General features: G+C 36.5%; 3 protein-coding genes across 4 annotated transcripts; 2 read left to right on the top strand and 1 right to left on the bottom strand.

Annotated features, from left to right (window-relative positions):
• Positions 1-2,078: 2,078 nt before the first annotated feature.
• On the top strand, positions 2,079-3,490 carry LOC113674690 (uncharacterized). The gene is made up of 3 exons (XM_027191176.2): positions 2,079-2,324; positions 2,480-2,643; positions 3,202-3,490. Exons 1-3 carry the CDS (start codon positions 2,203-2,205, stop codon positions 3,219-3,221), a joined length of 306 nt encoding a protein of 101 aa, XP_027046977.2. The 5' UTR covers positions 2,079-2,202; the 3' UTR covers positions 3,222-3,490.
• Positions 3,491-9,402: 5,912 nt separating this feature from the next.
• LOC149038645 (uncharacterized) lies at positions 9,403-12,116 on the bottom strand. The gene has a single exon (XM_089184930.1). The coding sequence runs from the start codon at positions 11,563-11,565 to the stop codon at positions 10,081-10,083; it is 1,485 nt and encodes a 494-aa protein (XP_089041056.1). The 5' UTR covers positions 11,566-12,116; the 3' UTR covers positions 9,403-10,080.
• On the top strand, positions 12,116-16,151 carry LOC149038646 (uncharacterized). 2 transcript variants are annotated; one of them, XM_089184931.1, is made up of 4 exons: positions 12,116-14,361; positions 14,913-14,985; positions 15,141-15,304; positions 15,863-16,151. In XM_089184931.1, exons 1-4 carry the CDS (start codon positions 14,313-14,315, stop codon positions 15,880-15,882), a joined length of 306 nt encoding a protein of 101 aa, XP_089041057.1. In that variant the 5' UTR covers positions 12,116-14,312; the 3' UTR covers positions 15,883-16,151. The 2 variants fall into 2 exon arrangements, with proteins under 2 accessions (XP_089041057.1, XP_089041058.1); XM_089184932.1 differs by lacking the exon at positions 12,116-14,361 and having other exon boundaries at positions 14,645-14,985.
• Positions 16,152-16,828: the final 677 nt, after the last annotated feature.

Genomic DNA, 16,828 nt, shown 5'->3' on the forward strand with positions numbered 1-16,828 from the left:
TGTGATCACTTTCACCACGCAAACCGGAGACAAGCCTCACACATCAGAGGAGAACGGACATGCGGAACCGATTGCCTAGTGAGATTTCTGGGGAGTGGTTACCCCGTCATTTGCTCTCCCAAACACTCATGCCCCCACATCAAAGTGAGAAAACATCGGTCGTAGCGTGAGAAATCAAGTAAGATTTTTCATCTTCTTGAAACATCAAATTTATTTGACGGTAAAAAAAGAGTTCGATAAATCTTTAATACGAAAAACATAAAAACATTGGTGTGCTAAAGGAGTGTGCTAAAGTTGGTCATTGCTCTTGCTAGTTTAGACGCAATCGAGCCCTAACTGACCAGAGTAAACTATATACTCCTACAGAGGGATTTAGTGGTTGCAGTACTTCCGGTTACGCGATCTATCGCCGCCTAGAAACCTTTTGCGGTCGTCGGTTAAGCTTACGAGCAGGGTCTTCGTGTTTGGGTTTCGCCGTACGCCCCTCAGTTCCGGGCTTAGTCACCGATCATATCATCGGCGGCCGCTTATGGAAAAAGTTAGTAAAACTCCTTCTTTCGTAATTATGCCCTCCGCTTAATTAAGCTCAAGATCATTATTCCTTCAAAGAAAGTTGCAAAACCAACTCTGTCATCAGATGTCTACCAAAAGAATTAATGATGCATCTAATATCTTTCCCCGAGCTAATATCAAACAACTGAGTGTGCGAACTCGCGTCTGTAATAGGCGGGAATTATATGTAGATAGAACTCCTCTGCGGTTAGAAACAAAAGAAAAAAAAACTAAAACACGACTGCGTGAATGACCTGTTACACAACGCCCCACCTACACCTGTTGTCAAAGTAAAACCGAACCTAGACCATAACTAATTATTAAGAAACGACTCTTTTTGAACATTTTTTTCTGTGCAAGGTAACTTGCTGAAATCGTCTAGTCAGTGATATTGGTTTCTTTAATCAGTATATTTAGTAAAAGAGCGCTGCTGGGTGATATTAGAATTCAATAATTCCATACTGCGGAACAAGTTCGTGCATTACAAGTCAAGCTAATTCTTGCCCAATATGCTCGATAAATGAGAAGAGAACAAAGAGAAATTGTCATAGTGGATTGAACGATTAAAAAAGCTGATCATTGAGTCATGGAATAAACTCTGTGTTGCCACTAAGCCGTTATGGTTGACTAGACTAATAACCCCGGCCGGCGGATCTTGTATCGATCCTGTATTTATAGATTTTGCCAAAGGGCTTTCATTTTCACTGCAGGAGATGATTCATCTGCAAAACGATCATTAGCCAGCCATGACGTGAGCAGAAAAAAACTTGGTACTTGGTGGTATTATTTTTGATGTTCGTTATCTTGACCGCAGACTAGCTTTACGACATCCGGCAAACCGTGAAAATTAATTCTACCCGCAAAGTTCGTCATTTACAGTCCTTGACACCCTTAGTCATTCTTAACCATTATCGTTACTTCTTGGTCTATTCTTAGTGCGTTTGTGTCCATCTACGCCTGTAGACTATTTATCTTAAAGGTTTCTTCTATACAAAAAGGTCTTATGAGTTAATTCCTATATGAAATTCCACCTGCTTTGGACAAACTTAGAACCCCCTGCCTTCAATCAACGACACTGTAGTAACACAATACTCACACTAATCAACTTTTTGAAGAAAGCAGATTTTCTTTGTTTTTTTCTTTTTCTATTTCCTCTTACGCAAAACAGTTTTTTTTTACTCTGGACTCTCTTGGCAGCACAATTTCCTTCTTCGTCTGCCCTCGAGAGGCTGATTCGTTAGAAAAATTTTCGTTTGCTAATTTGTCCTCAACAATATTTTCCTTTCAGCTGTCGGAAGTTATAGCCATGTTTGGACAATATTGCAGTTCTATGCAATAATTGACCTTTTGCAGAGAGGGAACAGGGGCGGTCGAAGTTATTTTAAACACATTGGAATTAATGCTCACTTTTCCCGTAGAACTGTACCACTCAGAATTGTTGTGACAAGTAAAATTGATTGGACGGAAGTCAAAATAATACTTATATGGTCTTTACCGGTAATGATCAGAAAATGCTTACATCATCATGCATGCGGAATCCACCTGTAAAAAAAGGTATAAAAAGCTGCTCCGAGCCAGACGTTGCATTATTTCAGTCGAAATCGGTGTGACCTGACACGAGCTGTACCGAAGTTGTCACAGTGACACAAAATGAAAGGAGTCATAATGTTAGTAACCTTTGTCGCCATTTTTTTCGTGCTGTTGGAAATTGCATCGGGAGAGCGTGAAAATACATGGCTGTTACACTCTAAGGATGGTCTTACAAGAGGAAGGTGAGAATTCACTGCGGTTGTGTAAGTCTCTCGTACACTTCTTGTACCAAACAGAGATTCAAAGATTCCGAATATTTAAGAGTTCAGTCTGAAAACTGAGGTTAATAGGCACCAGTATTTCAAATAACCGAGTGGTTTTACGGTTTGTGCTGCAGTTTGGCAGATGTGATATTGCAGAGGCCGTTTCTCAGGCGCGCAGAGAGATCAGCTGGAAGATTTAAACGTTGGTGGTGGTGTAGCCAAGACCCTCAACTTCCAGGTTGTGATAGAAAGATGAAACAAAAAAATGGTTCACGTGGAATTAATTTGAAACAATCAAGTAAGTCAGTCAAATTTCATCCTTGACTTAATGGCTAATTTGTTACTCTCTGAATCTATAATTAAGGGCTAATATGGACCTATCCAAAACGTGCCAGGAATCATTTGTGGGGGATTGCTGATTATTTTTGTAGGTGTTAAAATCTTTCTAGATTGAGATGAAATATAATTACAAATAATTTAAATCGCTGTTGAAAAAACGCAGCCCACGACTAACCCGATTAATAAATATTTCGTTGAAGTATGAAATCACGCATGCTGAACCACTGGGAAAGTGGACTTTGCGGACAAAATTTAAGAAATGACTGCACGGACTTTCCGGCATAAAATAAGAAATGACTGCATATTTGACATTCTAAAGAACAGCTCATACTTTGAAAGGATATTGAGTCATTTTTAAAGAGAATGAAAAAAAGAAAAATCAAGAATTCTACATATTTGACCGAGTTCAAGTATTTTCATTTTTTTTTTGGGTAAGAATTTATAAACAAGGTTTGTATTTTTAAAATGTTTTGGAAAGTATAACTTAAAATGTGATTTCTTTTTTCTCTTGACACAGAATCGCAGCTGCTGGACTGATTCGAAGTAATTTTCACAACTTCAGTCGATTCCATAAACATTAACACGCCACAAATGAAGCCAATTTGTAAAAGTATATGAACCGTATTATCGTTTTACAAATTTTAGCCGGATATTTTATTTATGCTGTCAAATGATATTTATTGGGCATATTGGGTAAATGTAGATATACGTATGAAGAAAGATGTTCAATTTGTAACTATCAGCCGCTTACAAGACAAGCAGTACGGCTTAGGCTTCAGAGGCAATAAAAATTGTTGAATCAAAAAGTAGTTGTCATTAGTTGCTGTGATTTCCAGCCTCTTCGCTCAGAATTTTTATTCTGAAGGAAGAAATGGTTTATTCCTCATTGACAAAGCCGCCTAAGGCCTTTTTCTTGAAATTCCTGATAACTCCAAGGGCCTGGGGTCAAATTTTAAAATTTAAATCTTAAGAAGAGCGGAGTGACCCTTAGCTTTAAAACCAATTCATTCCGTCACAGTTCCAAATATTTCATCGTTTGAATTTTTTTACAAATGTCGATATCTCGATTTTGAAGGAAAAACACAGCAAACAAAAGACACCTCTCCATGATCGGTAGCCACCGGAATTTTCCAGAAACGAGCTGCCTTGGTCTGTCCTACTGGGAAAACATTCTTTTGAGCTCTCTTACGTAATACGTAATGAGCTTTATTATCATCTTTATTATTGTTTTCTGAAACCAGGTAGCGATACAACAAATAAAAAACAAAAACCAAAATGTTGCTGGAAATATTTAAGCCGCTTACCTCTGGAGAACTTCCTCCGCAAATTTCGTGAGTGCGTCGGAATTCTGAGAAATCCATTTCAGTTCAAATTTGGCTCTGCTGGTGGAAGATTATTAAATATATTTTCTCCATCTTCAGGGTGTAATGTTTACTAAATTTTTGAAATAATTTTAATCAAAAACGAGCACCGGAAGGTGGTTCACGCCAAACTAACTTAAAGTTTCTGAATTAAACTTAGAAATGATCAGAGATCCAGGTAGCTGTGTCATTAACAGACATATTTACGAACGAACGCGACATTTCCGTCATTCTGCCCTTCCGAGAACCCACCTCCGTTTTATAAGGGAATTAACAACTACAATTTTTTCGGCTGCTTATATCTATTTCCTGTTTACGGCATCAGACGTAAAATGGTATTTTACTCTGCTACCGTCAACTCAATTCAAGAATTTTAAAGAAATTCTATAAAACTTCTAGAATGTGGGCGTTTTCGAAGGTCTCAATAATCAACCGTTGCCTTAAAACGGAAAAATATTTCAGCGCAATAATTGAAAAATTTTAACCATTAGTCATAAAAAAAGTTAACCGTAAACCTTTTCCTTTTTAAAACATTGGAAAGAATTAACTGTTAGTCATTAACTTGCCAATATTTTAATCGCTAGCAGTGAAAGTTATCACTTCATAGAGACCCTCGTATTCGCGTCATTCCACCCCCAAAAGTTAATTTTTGCTAATATCACTTCCGCTTACCTTCGCAGGAACAGAAAAAATGTCTTATCTTCTTAGTTTTGCTTGACACTTTTAATTTTTTTGCCGTAGGAATTCCGTTGTCGCAATTTGAATCATTATTACCTGCCTAAGCTGTTAACATTTACGTTGACGAAACTCGAAAATCCTGCCGAATTGCTGTCTTAAAGAGGATGAAAAAGCCCTTTGCAATTAAATTGAAGTAAACATGTGACAGGAAATGCTCTGTCGGATTTTTGCTCAACTATCAAGTTTTTCATAGGGACGTCTGTGTTATAAGTCCGTATAAGATTGATACATGGATGTCTTGAGTGTGTTTTTTGGAACTCGTGTTTATACAGACAAAAACTGGAAACCACAACTATTTATCATGTTAAGGTCACGGACACGTGCCGCTTTCTGACAAAGAAAAAGACGCAACGGATAGAGTCGTGGCAACAAGGAAGAGAACTGAAATGAAAACAATACAATCGTATATGGTTTTAGCAACACTCGCCGCTGTGAATCAATCAAAACATTTTTCTCAAGTTGCGTTCGCAGAAACATGAAGAGGCGCCTTCATATTGCCTTTAACGTCAAGTCTCGAAAAATTACTTATTTGCTCAACTCAGTTACCCAGACGTAAAAAGGAGCTAAAACGTATAAAGTAATAAAAATAATAGCAGAAAGAATGATGAACGATATACACATAATTCTGGCAGTTTACATAGAACACTACGATCCTTTATTATAAACATGTACTAAAACATGCATTCATTGACTGCGCGCATAATCAAGTATTGCTAAATATTGCCTTACAAACAAAGGGACGGCTTTTTCCGATGGTGTCGTGACAACAAAACAAAAATGCAAACAAAAACAGCCCATCAGAGGAGAGGAAAGTGTCGCTAGGAGCCGATGAAAACTCATATAAGTAAACGATCACGGGCGCGGGAAAACGCGGATAGTCATGATTGGTTTCTTGCTGCAGTGGTTATGAGGGTCGCACGAGTTTTCTGAACCAATCACGGAGTGCAGTAAAGCGAACCCTATAAAACCCAATTGGTTTAAAGAAATTTTATTCTCAATCTGACAATTTGAAAATAACTTCTGTAGTAGCATATGAACATCATACGTAGAATTTGAAGTGATTATAGGGTAGTTAACCCTTTAACTTTTGTGAGTGACCAAGACAGAATTTCTCCTTAATATATTTATACAATATTATGCAGACAAATGATGAGAATAAAGAAAAATATCAATTATGGGATTACAAATTGATCCGATACCAAATTCTCCAAGCTAGTTAATGAGAATCATTTTGGCAGACAGTAAGGAGAATTACTGTGTTGCGTTCTTCGGCAAAACACTTCACTCTCATAGGACTAGAATTGGCGAATTGTCAGGGAAGCCTGTTAAAATGCTGGGGGCTAACCTTGCGATGGACTAGCACCCCAGCCAGGGGAAAGTAGTAATACTCCTAGTCGCTTCATACTATATGGAAACCGGGTGGGCGAGCCACTAGCCACGAGAACAGACATTAACTCTACCTTTTAACAATAGCGAACGCTTCATAGCTGTCGGCAAAACCAAAAGCACTCGTCCAATGGATGATAAGTACAATGATCAATTATTTCACGAAATATTGGGAAAGCTGCCCGTCTGCAAATTCTCAACAGTGTGTATGGGACGAGCCTTCATTGACTTCATTGACTTCATTGTAGCAGTCATTGTAGTGTTCGGTGTTACCCGCAGAATCTCGGAAGGTATTGGCTGTGATCCCGAGAAAAATTCCATTTAGGTTTTAAACGCCACTCCTTTTTAAAAGATGCGAGTGTCATTGTGATAATTCTTCGGTAATCTATAGCTCCTTGACTTCATTTCACGTGAGACACATAACTAAGCTTATCAGAGAGGTTTTGGAATTCTATAAGATGATTTTTATCTCAACAAACTCAAAATAAATACAACGGATAACTGTCAATAAAATTACAGAACCCCCCTGCCTTCAATCAACGACGCTGTAGTAACACAATACTCACACTAATCAACTTTTTGAAGAAAGCAGATTTGCTTTGTTTTTTTCTTTTTCTATTTCCTCTTACGCAAAACAGTTTTTTTTACTCTGGACTCTCTTGGCAGCACAATTTCCTTCTTCGTCTGCCCTCGAGAGGCTGATTCGTTAGAAAAATTTTCGTTTGCTAATTTGTCCTCAACAATATTTTCCTTTCAGCTGTCGGAAGTTATAGCCATGTTTGGACAATATTGCAGTTCTATGCAATAATTAACCTTTTGCAGAGGGGGAACAGGGGCGGTCGAAGTTATTTTAAACACAGTGGAATTAATGCTCACTTTTCCCGTAGAATTGTACCACTCAGAATTGTTGTGACAAGTAAAATTGATTAGACGGAAGTCAAAATAATACTTATATGGTCTTTACCGGTATGATCAGAAAATGCTTACATCATCATGCATGCGGAATCCACCTGTAAAAAAATAGGTATGCAAAGGCATACATGTGTCTAGTGCGAGCTAGTTGCTTACATGTACTTCTTTTTTTTGTGGCATACAGTTGTTACCTCTTTCGATCTATCCCAATCATAGCAGACGTTTTGGAGCTTAAATGGAAACTACATATTCTTGGAATAATTTAAATTTAAGCGTAAAAGCGACGGAATTAGTTTTGGGGTAACAAAAAATGCAATTCTCAAAAGCGTAAGGAAAGGCCCGAAAATGAAAACAGAACTTCCTAACTTCAAGTGAGACTCTGCGATATTTGACTATTTTTTGGACTGATAATTTTATTTTTTTAAGTGTTCATATGTTTTTAAGGTATTATTAAATCGAAGATTTTGTCTTTAAATTATTCAACTTCCAGAATCTTTAACACAACGCTATGGCCATGAACTTATGTAAACAACGATGGTGCATATATCGCCCAGGTCTTGTAAGTTCAAGAAATTCCTTGGTTTTTTCGTTTTTGAACGGTCTATCTAAGACTTTTTGGAATAAAGATATATTTCTTGCTTATTTTCCTTGAATTTTATCAATAGCTTTTGGTCCAGAGAAAATATTATAGGGTTTGTATTCACGTGAGTGTTAGTTTCGAAGCGCGTAGTTCGTGTACTTTTCTCTTGTCTTCTGTTCTGGCTTCTTTTTAACAATTAATCCCTCATTAGTTAATGATTATTAATTAATAAGTTTGCCATTTCAATCACTTTCTTTTGAGCACATGTATCAGATATTGTATCTCATCTTTCATCGCCATTAGTTGCTGCTGTTACTTTCAATGTTCATCTGCTATCGTTAGGAGCTAGACAAAAGTAAGTCTTTCTTTATTTTACATTTACGATATTTCCCTCTCGGTCTGTATTGACTACATTGGTTTATTTCTCACACTCAGTTCTCTTTATAATCGTCTCATTGTTAGTTAGGTATGTGTTGCATTTCCCAGGGTACTTTCTTAGTTTATGTACTGCTGTACTTTTTTTTTTCAGTTGGGACCACACAAATTCAGCAACAATCTTTAATTATAATCTCGTAACCTTCAATCGCAACTTCCCCCTTTTCATCCGTATAATTCAACATGATTTCACACCGATTGTAGGCGCAAGAATTTGTACTATCATTTTTTGTTAGTGTTGGTGTTTCATAGTTTCGTGTTAGGTGTTTATTTTCTCGTCTTCCATTAGTGTCCTTTGTCAGTTTCCAGTTTTGTACTTGTTATATTTATTTGCATATCGTATATATATTGGTTGCGCGTAATTTATTTGGTTAGTTGTCTAGTTTGTGAAAATTACCGTTACATATCTAGCTCTGGGTTTCATGTTTTCGTCTTTGGGTTGGGCACATTCGTCTTTTACCGTATTCAACAATGTGTCAAGTTTGTTCTAGTAAAGTTTGAAATACGTGTGATTAGCGTTTGCGGCTATACCGATTACTTGATTCTAATTTGTAATTTTGATTACCTACTGCATTTAATTAATCCTTGTTTCTACTGTGCATTCTAATTGTCTTCTCCCGTCTACAAGTAACTTTTGGAGGAACAGAATGTGTAACAACTTATTAGGGACCTCTGCACGAACCATGAATTGCGAACAAAGAATTTGCATATCAAACCATGTGGTTTTAGAACCTTTCTTTAGAGGAGAAATGTTATGAAGATGGCCAGTAAGTTCATCCTCCATTTTTCAGGAACAGGCTGTAAGGGAAAAATGGGATAATACATGAAATTACTGGTATTGACACAAAGACTTAAAATGAGGAGAAGGTACTTAGATTTAAACAGAGAAATAAGTATATTTAGTTGTTATTATATAAACTGGCTAGGAAATTGTTTGCTACTATTGAGAGAAAGGGGAAACCAAATAAAATTGGAAAAAAATTGCAAGCTTACCTCTATCCCTATGTCTATTCTTTGATGGAAAAAAGTGTAAGAAGGTTGCCAAAAAGCAAAACAACCTTCAGAATTGCATTATAGTTTTAGGTTATCTTATTGAGGAATTTCATTGAGGAAAATTAGTATTTTTAGATCAGTTACTTGACAGTTAACTAACTGACTTCACATGTGTGCCTGTTTTCAAGTTTCTATCCTTCAATTTATGCAAAAACACTGGCTTGTGATCTAAAAAAATTGGAACATCTTATCAATACATGCATAAATTATGATGATGGATGTCAAGTGAATTTCTGAATTAATCTTCCTACATCTATTGGTACTTTATGGCATTCTCAAACATCTTACATGTAGTTACATGTGTATTCAATTTTTAACAACATCAAGTTTTAATCAATGCACATATTGCTTTATGATCAGTGAAATATGTTTCCAGAATGTGTACAGTCACTTGTGATTCAGGCAAATTGGTATATATATGGTCAATAGTTGTTCTATTATCAGTAGTATAGGATGATACCAATTGTCTGTAATTTTTCTCTCTTATAAACAAGTTATTGAGGGGAACTTTCTCTTTTTGAATTAAGTAATTGACATTGAAATCCCCAAGAAAAACATTAAAATCAGAACAGCAACTATTGAGAATTTGGGTCAATGCTAGACACATTTGTTGGACTGACACTTTCGGTGACCTGTACACACCTATGATATTAACATGGGGAATGGCAACAACTTTGATAATGGTTATTTCTACTCCATTGGTGTTTTTGGCCAGTGGATATCCAGGCTTAAAGGGGATTTTAGTGTATACAGCTGTTCCACTAAAGGGTCTTGTAGTGAGTATTGCAGATTCACTGTCATTTCAAAATATAGTATACCCACTTATGGCATTAAGCTGGCATTGCTATCTAAATGGTACAGTCTTGTTTCTGAGAATATATTGATATCCATATTTGAATAGTTTAGGTCACTACGTATGTCTTCAATATGTTTATTGCAGAGATCTTGAATTAAGGAAGCAAATTTTAAAAGTATTTGGGTCTAATTCATAGATCGGAGTATTAGAAAGTTTTGTATGGTGACCTGTGCGTAACTGCTGCATGTGAACTTTAACATCATGATTAACAGCTATTTTACTTTCAGAAAGGTCAGTTATGTAAAGTCCATCAACTGTTGTTACTCTGCTGAGTCCTACACAATGCACATGAGGTAATGCTCTTTTGGTGTTAAAGTTAACAGCTATTCTAGTTTCTGTGTCACCCTGTGATCTATGTATGGTTTTGGCTGCTGCAGGTCTTAATGGAAACTGCTTTCTTACAACTTGGGCTGTTCTGTTTCTTCCTACTGCAAATTGTGCAATGATAGGTTTGATAGGAGTCCATGTAGCTTCAATTCCTTGCAAATACAATTGCTTGTTATCATATCTAGTTTTTTCTCCAACATCAACATGGTCAAACTGTACCCAAATTATACCAGATGGTCTACTTTTGTCATATAATGTAATCTTTTTGATAATATTACTTGCCCCTTTTGTGATACCATCATCAGTTCTTACATTTAATGCTATCTCTGTTCTCTCACCCTCAGCAAGTTGAAGGTTTGAGGCTAACTGCTTGGTTTTTCTAGGATCTAGGGGTATTTGGTTTAATATCTTACTTCTGAGTTCTGGAGAGTTCGCACCTATAACACTGTCTAAAGCTCTAATGGTGTATTTATCACCAGTAGCTGCCATATGGACTCTATTGTTCCACTCATCTTCTTTAGAATTCTGTATAAAAAAATGGGGAATATCAGTTGGGTAGTCTCTACAATTTTCTGAAATGCATCTCTCTTTAAGTTTGGCAATGTCATCTGTAGTGTCATCTCTTAATCTGTTAAGAATTTCAGCGAATTGTTTACTTTCTCTCTGCCTCATGATTTCTTGTAATTCAAACATGGTAAAAAGTTCTTTCCAGAGGTTGGGAGCAAGAGCTCCATACTCTGAGTCCTTCATGTCTTTAAACACATATCTATCCATAACTGGTTCTAGCTGGAATAAATCACCCAGTGCAATAACACTAACACCCCCAAATGCCTCTTTGCTGCCTTTAATATCTTTTAATCTATTGTTTATTTGTACATTAAACATGGTATTTCCTACCATAGATATCTCATCTAGAAATATTAGTTTAAGTGCATGAAGTTTGCATCTCAAAGTTTTAAGTCTACCAGAGTCTAGTGGTTTGTAATTCTTAAGTGATTGGCATGCTGGTATTTGCAAGGTACTATGTATTGTGTTACCTCTGATAGAAAAAGCAGCTTTTCCAGTAGGGGCAAGCAACAATATTTTGACTTCTTGGAAATCTTCTCCATGTCTGGAGTTATAATATTTTAATGCTGCCTGATATAATGCTTTGACAAGATGGGAATTACCCACTCCAGCTCCTCCAGAGAGAAAATAGTAAAATGGTTTGTCTGATGTTTTAATAAGATGCATTAGACATGATAAAAAAAAACTCTTTTTGCTTTTTATTTAGTGTTTGTACTAATTGTCTATAATCATTGTCTAGCAGCTCATTTAATATTAGTGGTTCAGTACTTGTTGTCACAGAAGGAATTCCAACATCTTCTGATAGGTCATAGTTCTCATTGAAGTCAGGATGTAGGTCATGAACACCTTCATACTCATCTTGGTATTCTATATTTTGAGTAAATGGTGCTATTGAATCAAACTGATCATCACTCAGAATATTATCATTTATGTGCTCCTGAATTTTATCAATTTCATCACTGTAAACAGCATATTGTTTCATTTGGTCATTTATGGCATCTTTCATAAGTAAAAATCGGGCCTTATAAGAAGAACAATTGGATATTAAGTCAGTTTCCTCATTTCTTCATGATGTGAAGTAGGTAGTATTTCTCTGGGTCTTTTTCTTTGTTAAACCAAACACTTCTAATAATTCTAGCTGATGATCTTTTTCTATTTGTTTCCTTATTGCTCCTACTTTCATCAGGAAGGGTATCATCATTTTCATCAATGCCTGTTTCTAAAGGAAGTTTATCTGTGTCATTTTGAAAAGATTTCTTTACATAAGGCTTTTGAGACAAGTCATACCATGCTACCCAATCTGCTAATGTTAGGTGTTCAAGGCTGAAGGATGTTTTACATATCTTTGCAACAGACCAGTTGTATACACTTCTTCACAATCGTCTTCCATTTCTTTCATTTCATTAAGTTGCTTGAGGAGCTGCACTCTTTCATCGGGAGGTGCAGTATTTATGAATACCACTCGTTGTGATGACTTCTTCATAGGGAGCTGGAGAACAATGTAGACAGCTTCTTGTGCACTAATTTCAACACTATTTAAAAATTTGTTTCCAATATCCCTGACTTGTTGCTTGATGTTAGAATTTTCTTTCCTGACTTCTGCACACGCTTGTCACAAAAGTTTACTCATTCCTTTTTGTGCTTTAGAAATATATGATACTATATACATAGCACACGCATAGATGTCAAAAACAAATTGAATATCCATGTTTGCTCTCCATGCTTTAAGGCAAGTTGGGTTGTAACTATTAATTCTTAACTCACTTGGTTCTCTTTTTAAAAATATAGTTGGAGAATTCAAAGCTGTCCTGATAGCTAATCGATAGTTATTTTCAGTAATACTTAGTTTAAGAAGCAGCTCCTTAAAAGTGATTGATTCACCATCCTTTAAATCATTTAGTTGCTTTTTAATAGTTTTCAAAGTTTCTTTATGTTTTTTAATTTCGTGTTGTGATATATCTGAACCTAAAGGATACATGATTTCAGTTGCTCTCATAGGAGGTTGCGGGTAATTGAATCGACATTCACTCTTTGACTTCTTTCGACATGTGTGAGAATGCCTGTGAATTTGTCTGTTCACTAGTTTCTGCAGTTGTGGGTCATCAATTGGCCATTTACAACTTACAATCTGATCAATGAACGTTGTAACAGTTGCATCATCATCAATTCCAAACACTGGTGCACTTTCTAACCATATAAGCATATGGATATGAGGTGAACCTCGTTGTTGAAATTCTACTCTATAGAACCAGTCAGATATCCTTCCTAGAGGTTGGCACTTATTCAAGAGGAAGTTAGTGAGAAATTGACTGATCTGATAATCAAAATGTCTGGCACATGATACTGGGTCACTTTGAATTAACCTACATTTTTCATCCCAGTTCATATTTTCCAGATGAGTATCAGTGTACTGTTTGTGGTCAACCAACTCTCCAAGTATTCTGAGCAAATGGATCCACTGAGTTTCTGCTGAAGAGAAACTACAAAATAACAAGGCTGGTCCTAATTGTCTTATCATGGCAAACAAGTCTTTCTTTGCTTTTTCAAATTATGGTGGGGAACCTCTTAATGCTCTAAGAAACTGAAATCCATCATCATGATGAATCAATTTCTCTAATGCTCCTTCTTGTTTAAGTTGTGCTGCATTTAAAGTTCTGCTATTCCCTTTGCACTTTCTAAGAGCAACTTGGGAATTTCCTGATAGTATTTTCATTTGCAGTTTCTTTGTTTTAAAGAATATGTTTTCAACACACATAGCCGCTCTTCTATCTGACTGCCTCAATTCAGATTTACAAATGTCACTGTAATGCACGCTAACCAATCTCTCTTTATTTTCTGAAGCCTTTCACTCGTTCACATTGAACCGTGCTTCGAAAACTGTGGCATAATGAGAAACAAACTTTGAGGAAATTCATTATAAAGACTCCACAAAAGACCGCTTCACTTACCTACTTCACCATCCACGCCTGGGTTTGATTGCGCACAACGTCGAAAGAAAACATTACCTTTTCATCGACTTGTTGTTTTCTTCGCGTTTCCAAATTCCATTGGTCTCGACTATTCCTCGCTCTGTTTTTTTCTTGAATGGGATTTGTCGTAGTTTTTTCGTTTCCGACTCCCCGCGATTATAAATCGATTTGTTTACACATTTCTTGGTTAACATTTTCTTTCCCCTTTCATGTCGACCATCACAAAATGTATACTTTAATGTGGCCTTACTAGTATGACCTCGTAATTTGTGGTATATGAAGTATTTTTCGAAATTTTTTGCACTCTTCCATAGGTGTCTTCGTGCTAAAGCACTAGACACCAAAAAGGTATAAAAAGCTGCTCCGAGCCAGACGTTGCATTATTTCAGTCGAAATCGGTGTGACCTGACACGAGCTGTACCGAAGTTGTCACAGTGACACAAAATGAAAGGAGTAATAATGTTAGTAACCTTTGTCGCCATTTTTTTCGTGCTGTTGGGAGCATAGGCGGCCCAAGCTCACGTCTCGAGAAAAAGCCAACGATGAATTCATGAACGCGTCACGCGTTGTGTGACTCGGTGTTAAGTTACGGGAGGAACCGTTGAAAATTTGAACACGTTATAAGGCATAGTATGGGAAACGACATATGGTCGATTTACAACGATAAATATTTCGAAATCTGAATATTTTACACGTAAAATCAATAAAAACTTACTCATGCCCTGTGTATCCGTCGTAGTTCCTAGCGATTTCTGCTGTTTTAAGCAGTGATGGTAAAGCAAGCTTAAAACGGCAGAAATCGCTAGAAACTTCGACGGATACACAGGGCATGAGTAAGTTTTTATTGATTTTACGTGTAAAATATTCAGATTTCGAAATATTTATCGTTATAAATCGACCATATTTCGTTCCCCATACTATGCCTTATAACGTGTTCAAATTTTCAACGGTTCCTCCCGTAACTTAACACCGAGTCACACAACGCGTGACGCGTTCATGAATTCATCGTTGGCTTTTTCTCGAGACGTGAGCTTGGGCCGCCTATGTTGGGAGTTGCATCGGGAGAGCGTGAAAATACATGGCTGTTACACTCTAAGGATGGTCTTACAAGAAGAAGGTGAGAATTCACTGCGGTTGTGTAAGTCTATCGTACACTTCTTGTACCAAACAGAGATTCAAAGATTCCGAATGTTTAAGAGTTCAGTCTGAAAACTGAGGTTAATAGGCACCAGTATTTCAAATAACCGAGTGCTTTTACGGTTTGTGCTGCAGTTTGGCAGATGTGATATTGCAGAGGCCGTTTCTCAGGCGCGCAGAGAGATCAGCTGGAAGATTTAGACGTTGGCGGTGGTGTAGCCAAGACCCTCAACTTCCAGGTTGTGATAGAAAGATGAAACAAAAAAATGGTTCACGTAGAATTAATTTGAAACAATCAAGTAAGTCAGTCAAATTTCATCCTTGACTTAATGGCTAATTTGTTACTCTCTGAATCTATAATTAAGGGCTAATATGGACCTATCCAAAACGTGCCAGGAATCATTTGTGGGGGATTGCTGATTATTTTTGTAGGTGTTAAAATCTTTCTAGATTGAGATGAAATATAATTACAAATAATTTAAATCGCTGTTGAAAAAACGCAGCCCACGACTAACCCGATTAATAAATATTTCGTTGAAGTATGAAATCACGCATGCTGAACCACTGGGAAAGTGGACTTTGCGGACAAAATTTAAGAAATGACTGCACGGACTTTCCGGCATAAAATAAGAAATGACTGCATATTTGACATTCTAAAGAACAGCTCATACTTTGAAAGGATATTGAGTCATTTTTAAAGAGAATGAAAAAAAGAAAAATCAAGAATTCTACATATTTGACCGAGTTCAAGTATTTTCATTTTTTTTTTGGGTAAGAATTTATAAACAAGGTTTGTATTTTTAAAATGTTTTGGAAAGTATAACTTAAAATGTGATTTCTTTTTTCTCTTGACACAGAATCGCAGCTGCTGGACTGATTCGAAGTAATTTTCACAACTTCAGTCGATTCCATAAACATTAACACGCCACAAATGAAGCCAATTTGTAAAAGTATATGAACCGTATTATCGTTTTACAAATTTTAGCCGGATATTTTATTTATGCTGTCAAATGATATTTATTGGGCATATTGGGTAAATGTAGATATACGTATGAAGAAAGATGTTCAATTTGTAACTATCAGCCGCTTACAAGACAAGCAGTACGGCTTAGGCTTCAGAGGCAATAAAAATTGTTGAATCAAAAAGTAGTTGTCATTAGTTGCTGTGATTTCCAGCCTCTTCGCTCAGAATTTTTATTCTGAAGGAAGAAATGGTTTATTCCTCATTGACAAAGCCGCCTAAGGCCTTTTTCTTGAAATTCCTGATAACTCCAAGGGCCTGGGGTCAAATTTTAAAATTTAAATCTTAAGAAGAGCGGAGTGACCCTTAGCTTTAAAACCAATTCATTCCGTCACAGTTCCAAATATTTCATCGTTTGAATTTTTTACAAATGTCGATATCTCGATTTTGAAGGAAAAACACAGCAAACAAAAGACACCTCTCCATGATCGGTAGCCACCGGAATTTTCCAGAAACGAGCTGCCTTGGTCTGTCCTACTGGGAAAACATTCTTTTGAGCTCTCTTACGTAATACGTAATGAGCTTTATTATCATCTTTATTATTGTTTTCTGAAACCAGGTAGCGATACAACAAATAAAAAACAAAAACCAAAATGTTGCTGGAAATATTTAAGCCGCTTACCTCTGGAGAACTTCCTCCGCAAATTTCGTGAGTGCGTCGGAATTCTGAGAAATCCATTTCAGTTCAAATTTGGCTCTGCTGGTGGAAGATTATTAAATATATTTTCTCCATCTTCAGGGTGTAATGTTTACTAAATTTTTGAAATAATTTTGATCAAAAACGAGCGCCGGAAGGTGGTTC

The sequence above is a fragment of the Pocillopora damicornis genome, chromosome 10 (assembly GCF_964200805.1).
Source record: "Pocillopora damicornis chromosome 10, jaPocDami1.2, whole genome shotgun sequence".
Taxonomy (NCBI): domain Eukaryota; kingdom Metazoa; phylum Cnidaria; class Anthozoa; order Scleractinia; family Pocilloporidae; genus Pocillopora; species Pocillopora damicornis.

Bases quoted from the DNA above. Each gene is read 5' to 3' on its own strand.
- LOC113674690 (XM_027191176.2), top strand. From the start codon at position 2,203: ATGAAAGGAGTCATAATGTTAGTAACCTTTGTCGCCATTTTTTTCGTG. The intron at 2,325-2,479 runs GTGAGAATTCAC...TTTGTGCTGCAG, and splicing joins GATGGTCTTACAAGAGGAAG to TTTGGCAGATGTGATATTGC. The intron at 2,644-3,201 runs GTAAGTCAGTCA...CTCTTGACACAG, and splicing joins AATTAATTTGAAACAATCAA to AATCGCAGCTGCTGGACTGA.
- LOC149038645 (XM_089184930.1), bottom strand. From the start codon at position 11,565: ATGCATCTTATTAAAACATCAGACAAACCATTTTACTATTTTCTCTCT.
- LOC149038646 (XM_089184931.1), top strand. From the start codon at position 14,313: ATGAAAGGAGTAATAATGTTAGTAACCTTTGTCGCCATTTTTTTCGTG. The intron at 14,986-15,140 runs GTGAGAATTCAC...TTTGTGCTGCAG, and splicing joins GATGGTCTTACAAGAAGAAG to TTTGGCAGATGTGATATTGC. The intron at 15,305-15,862 runs GTAAGTCAGTCA...CTCTTGACACAG, and splicing joins AATTAATTTGAAACAATCAA to AATCGCAGCTGCTGGACTGA.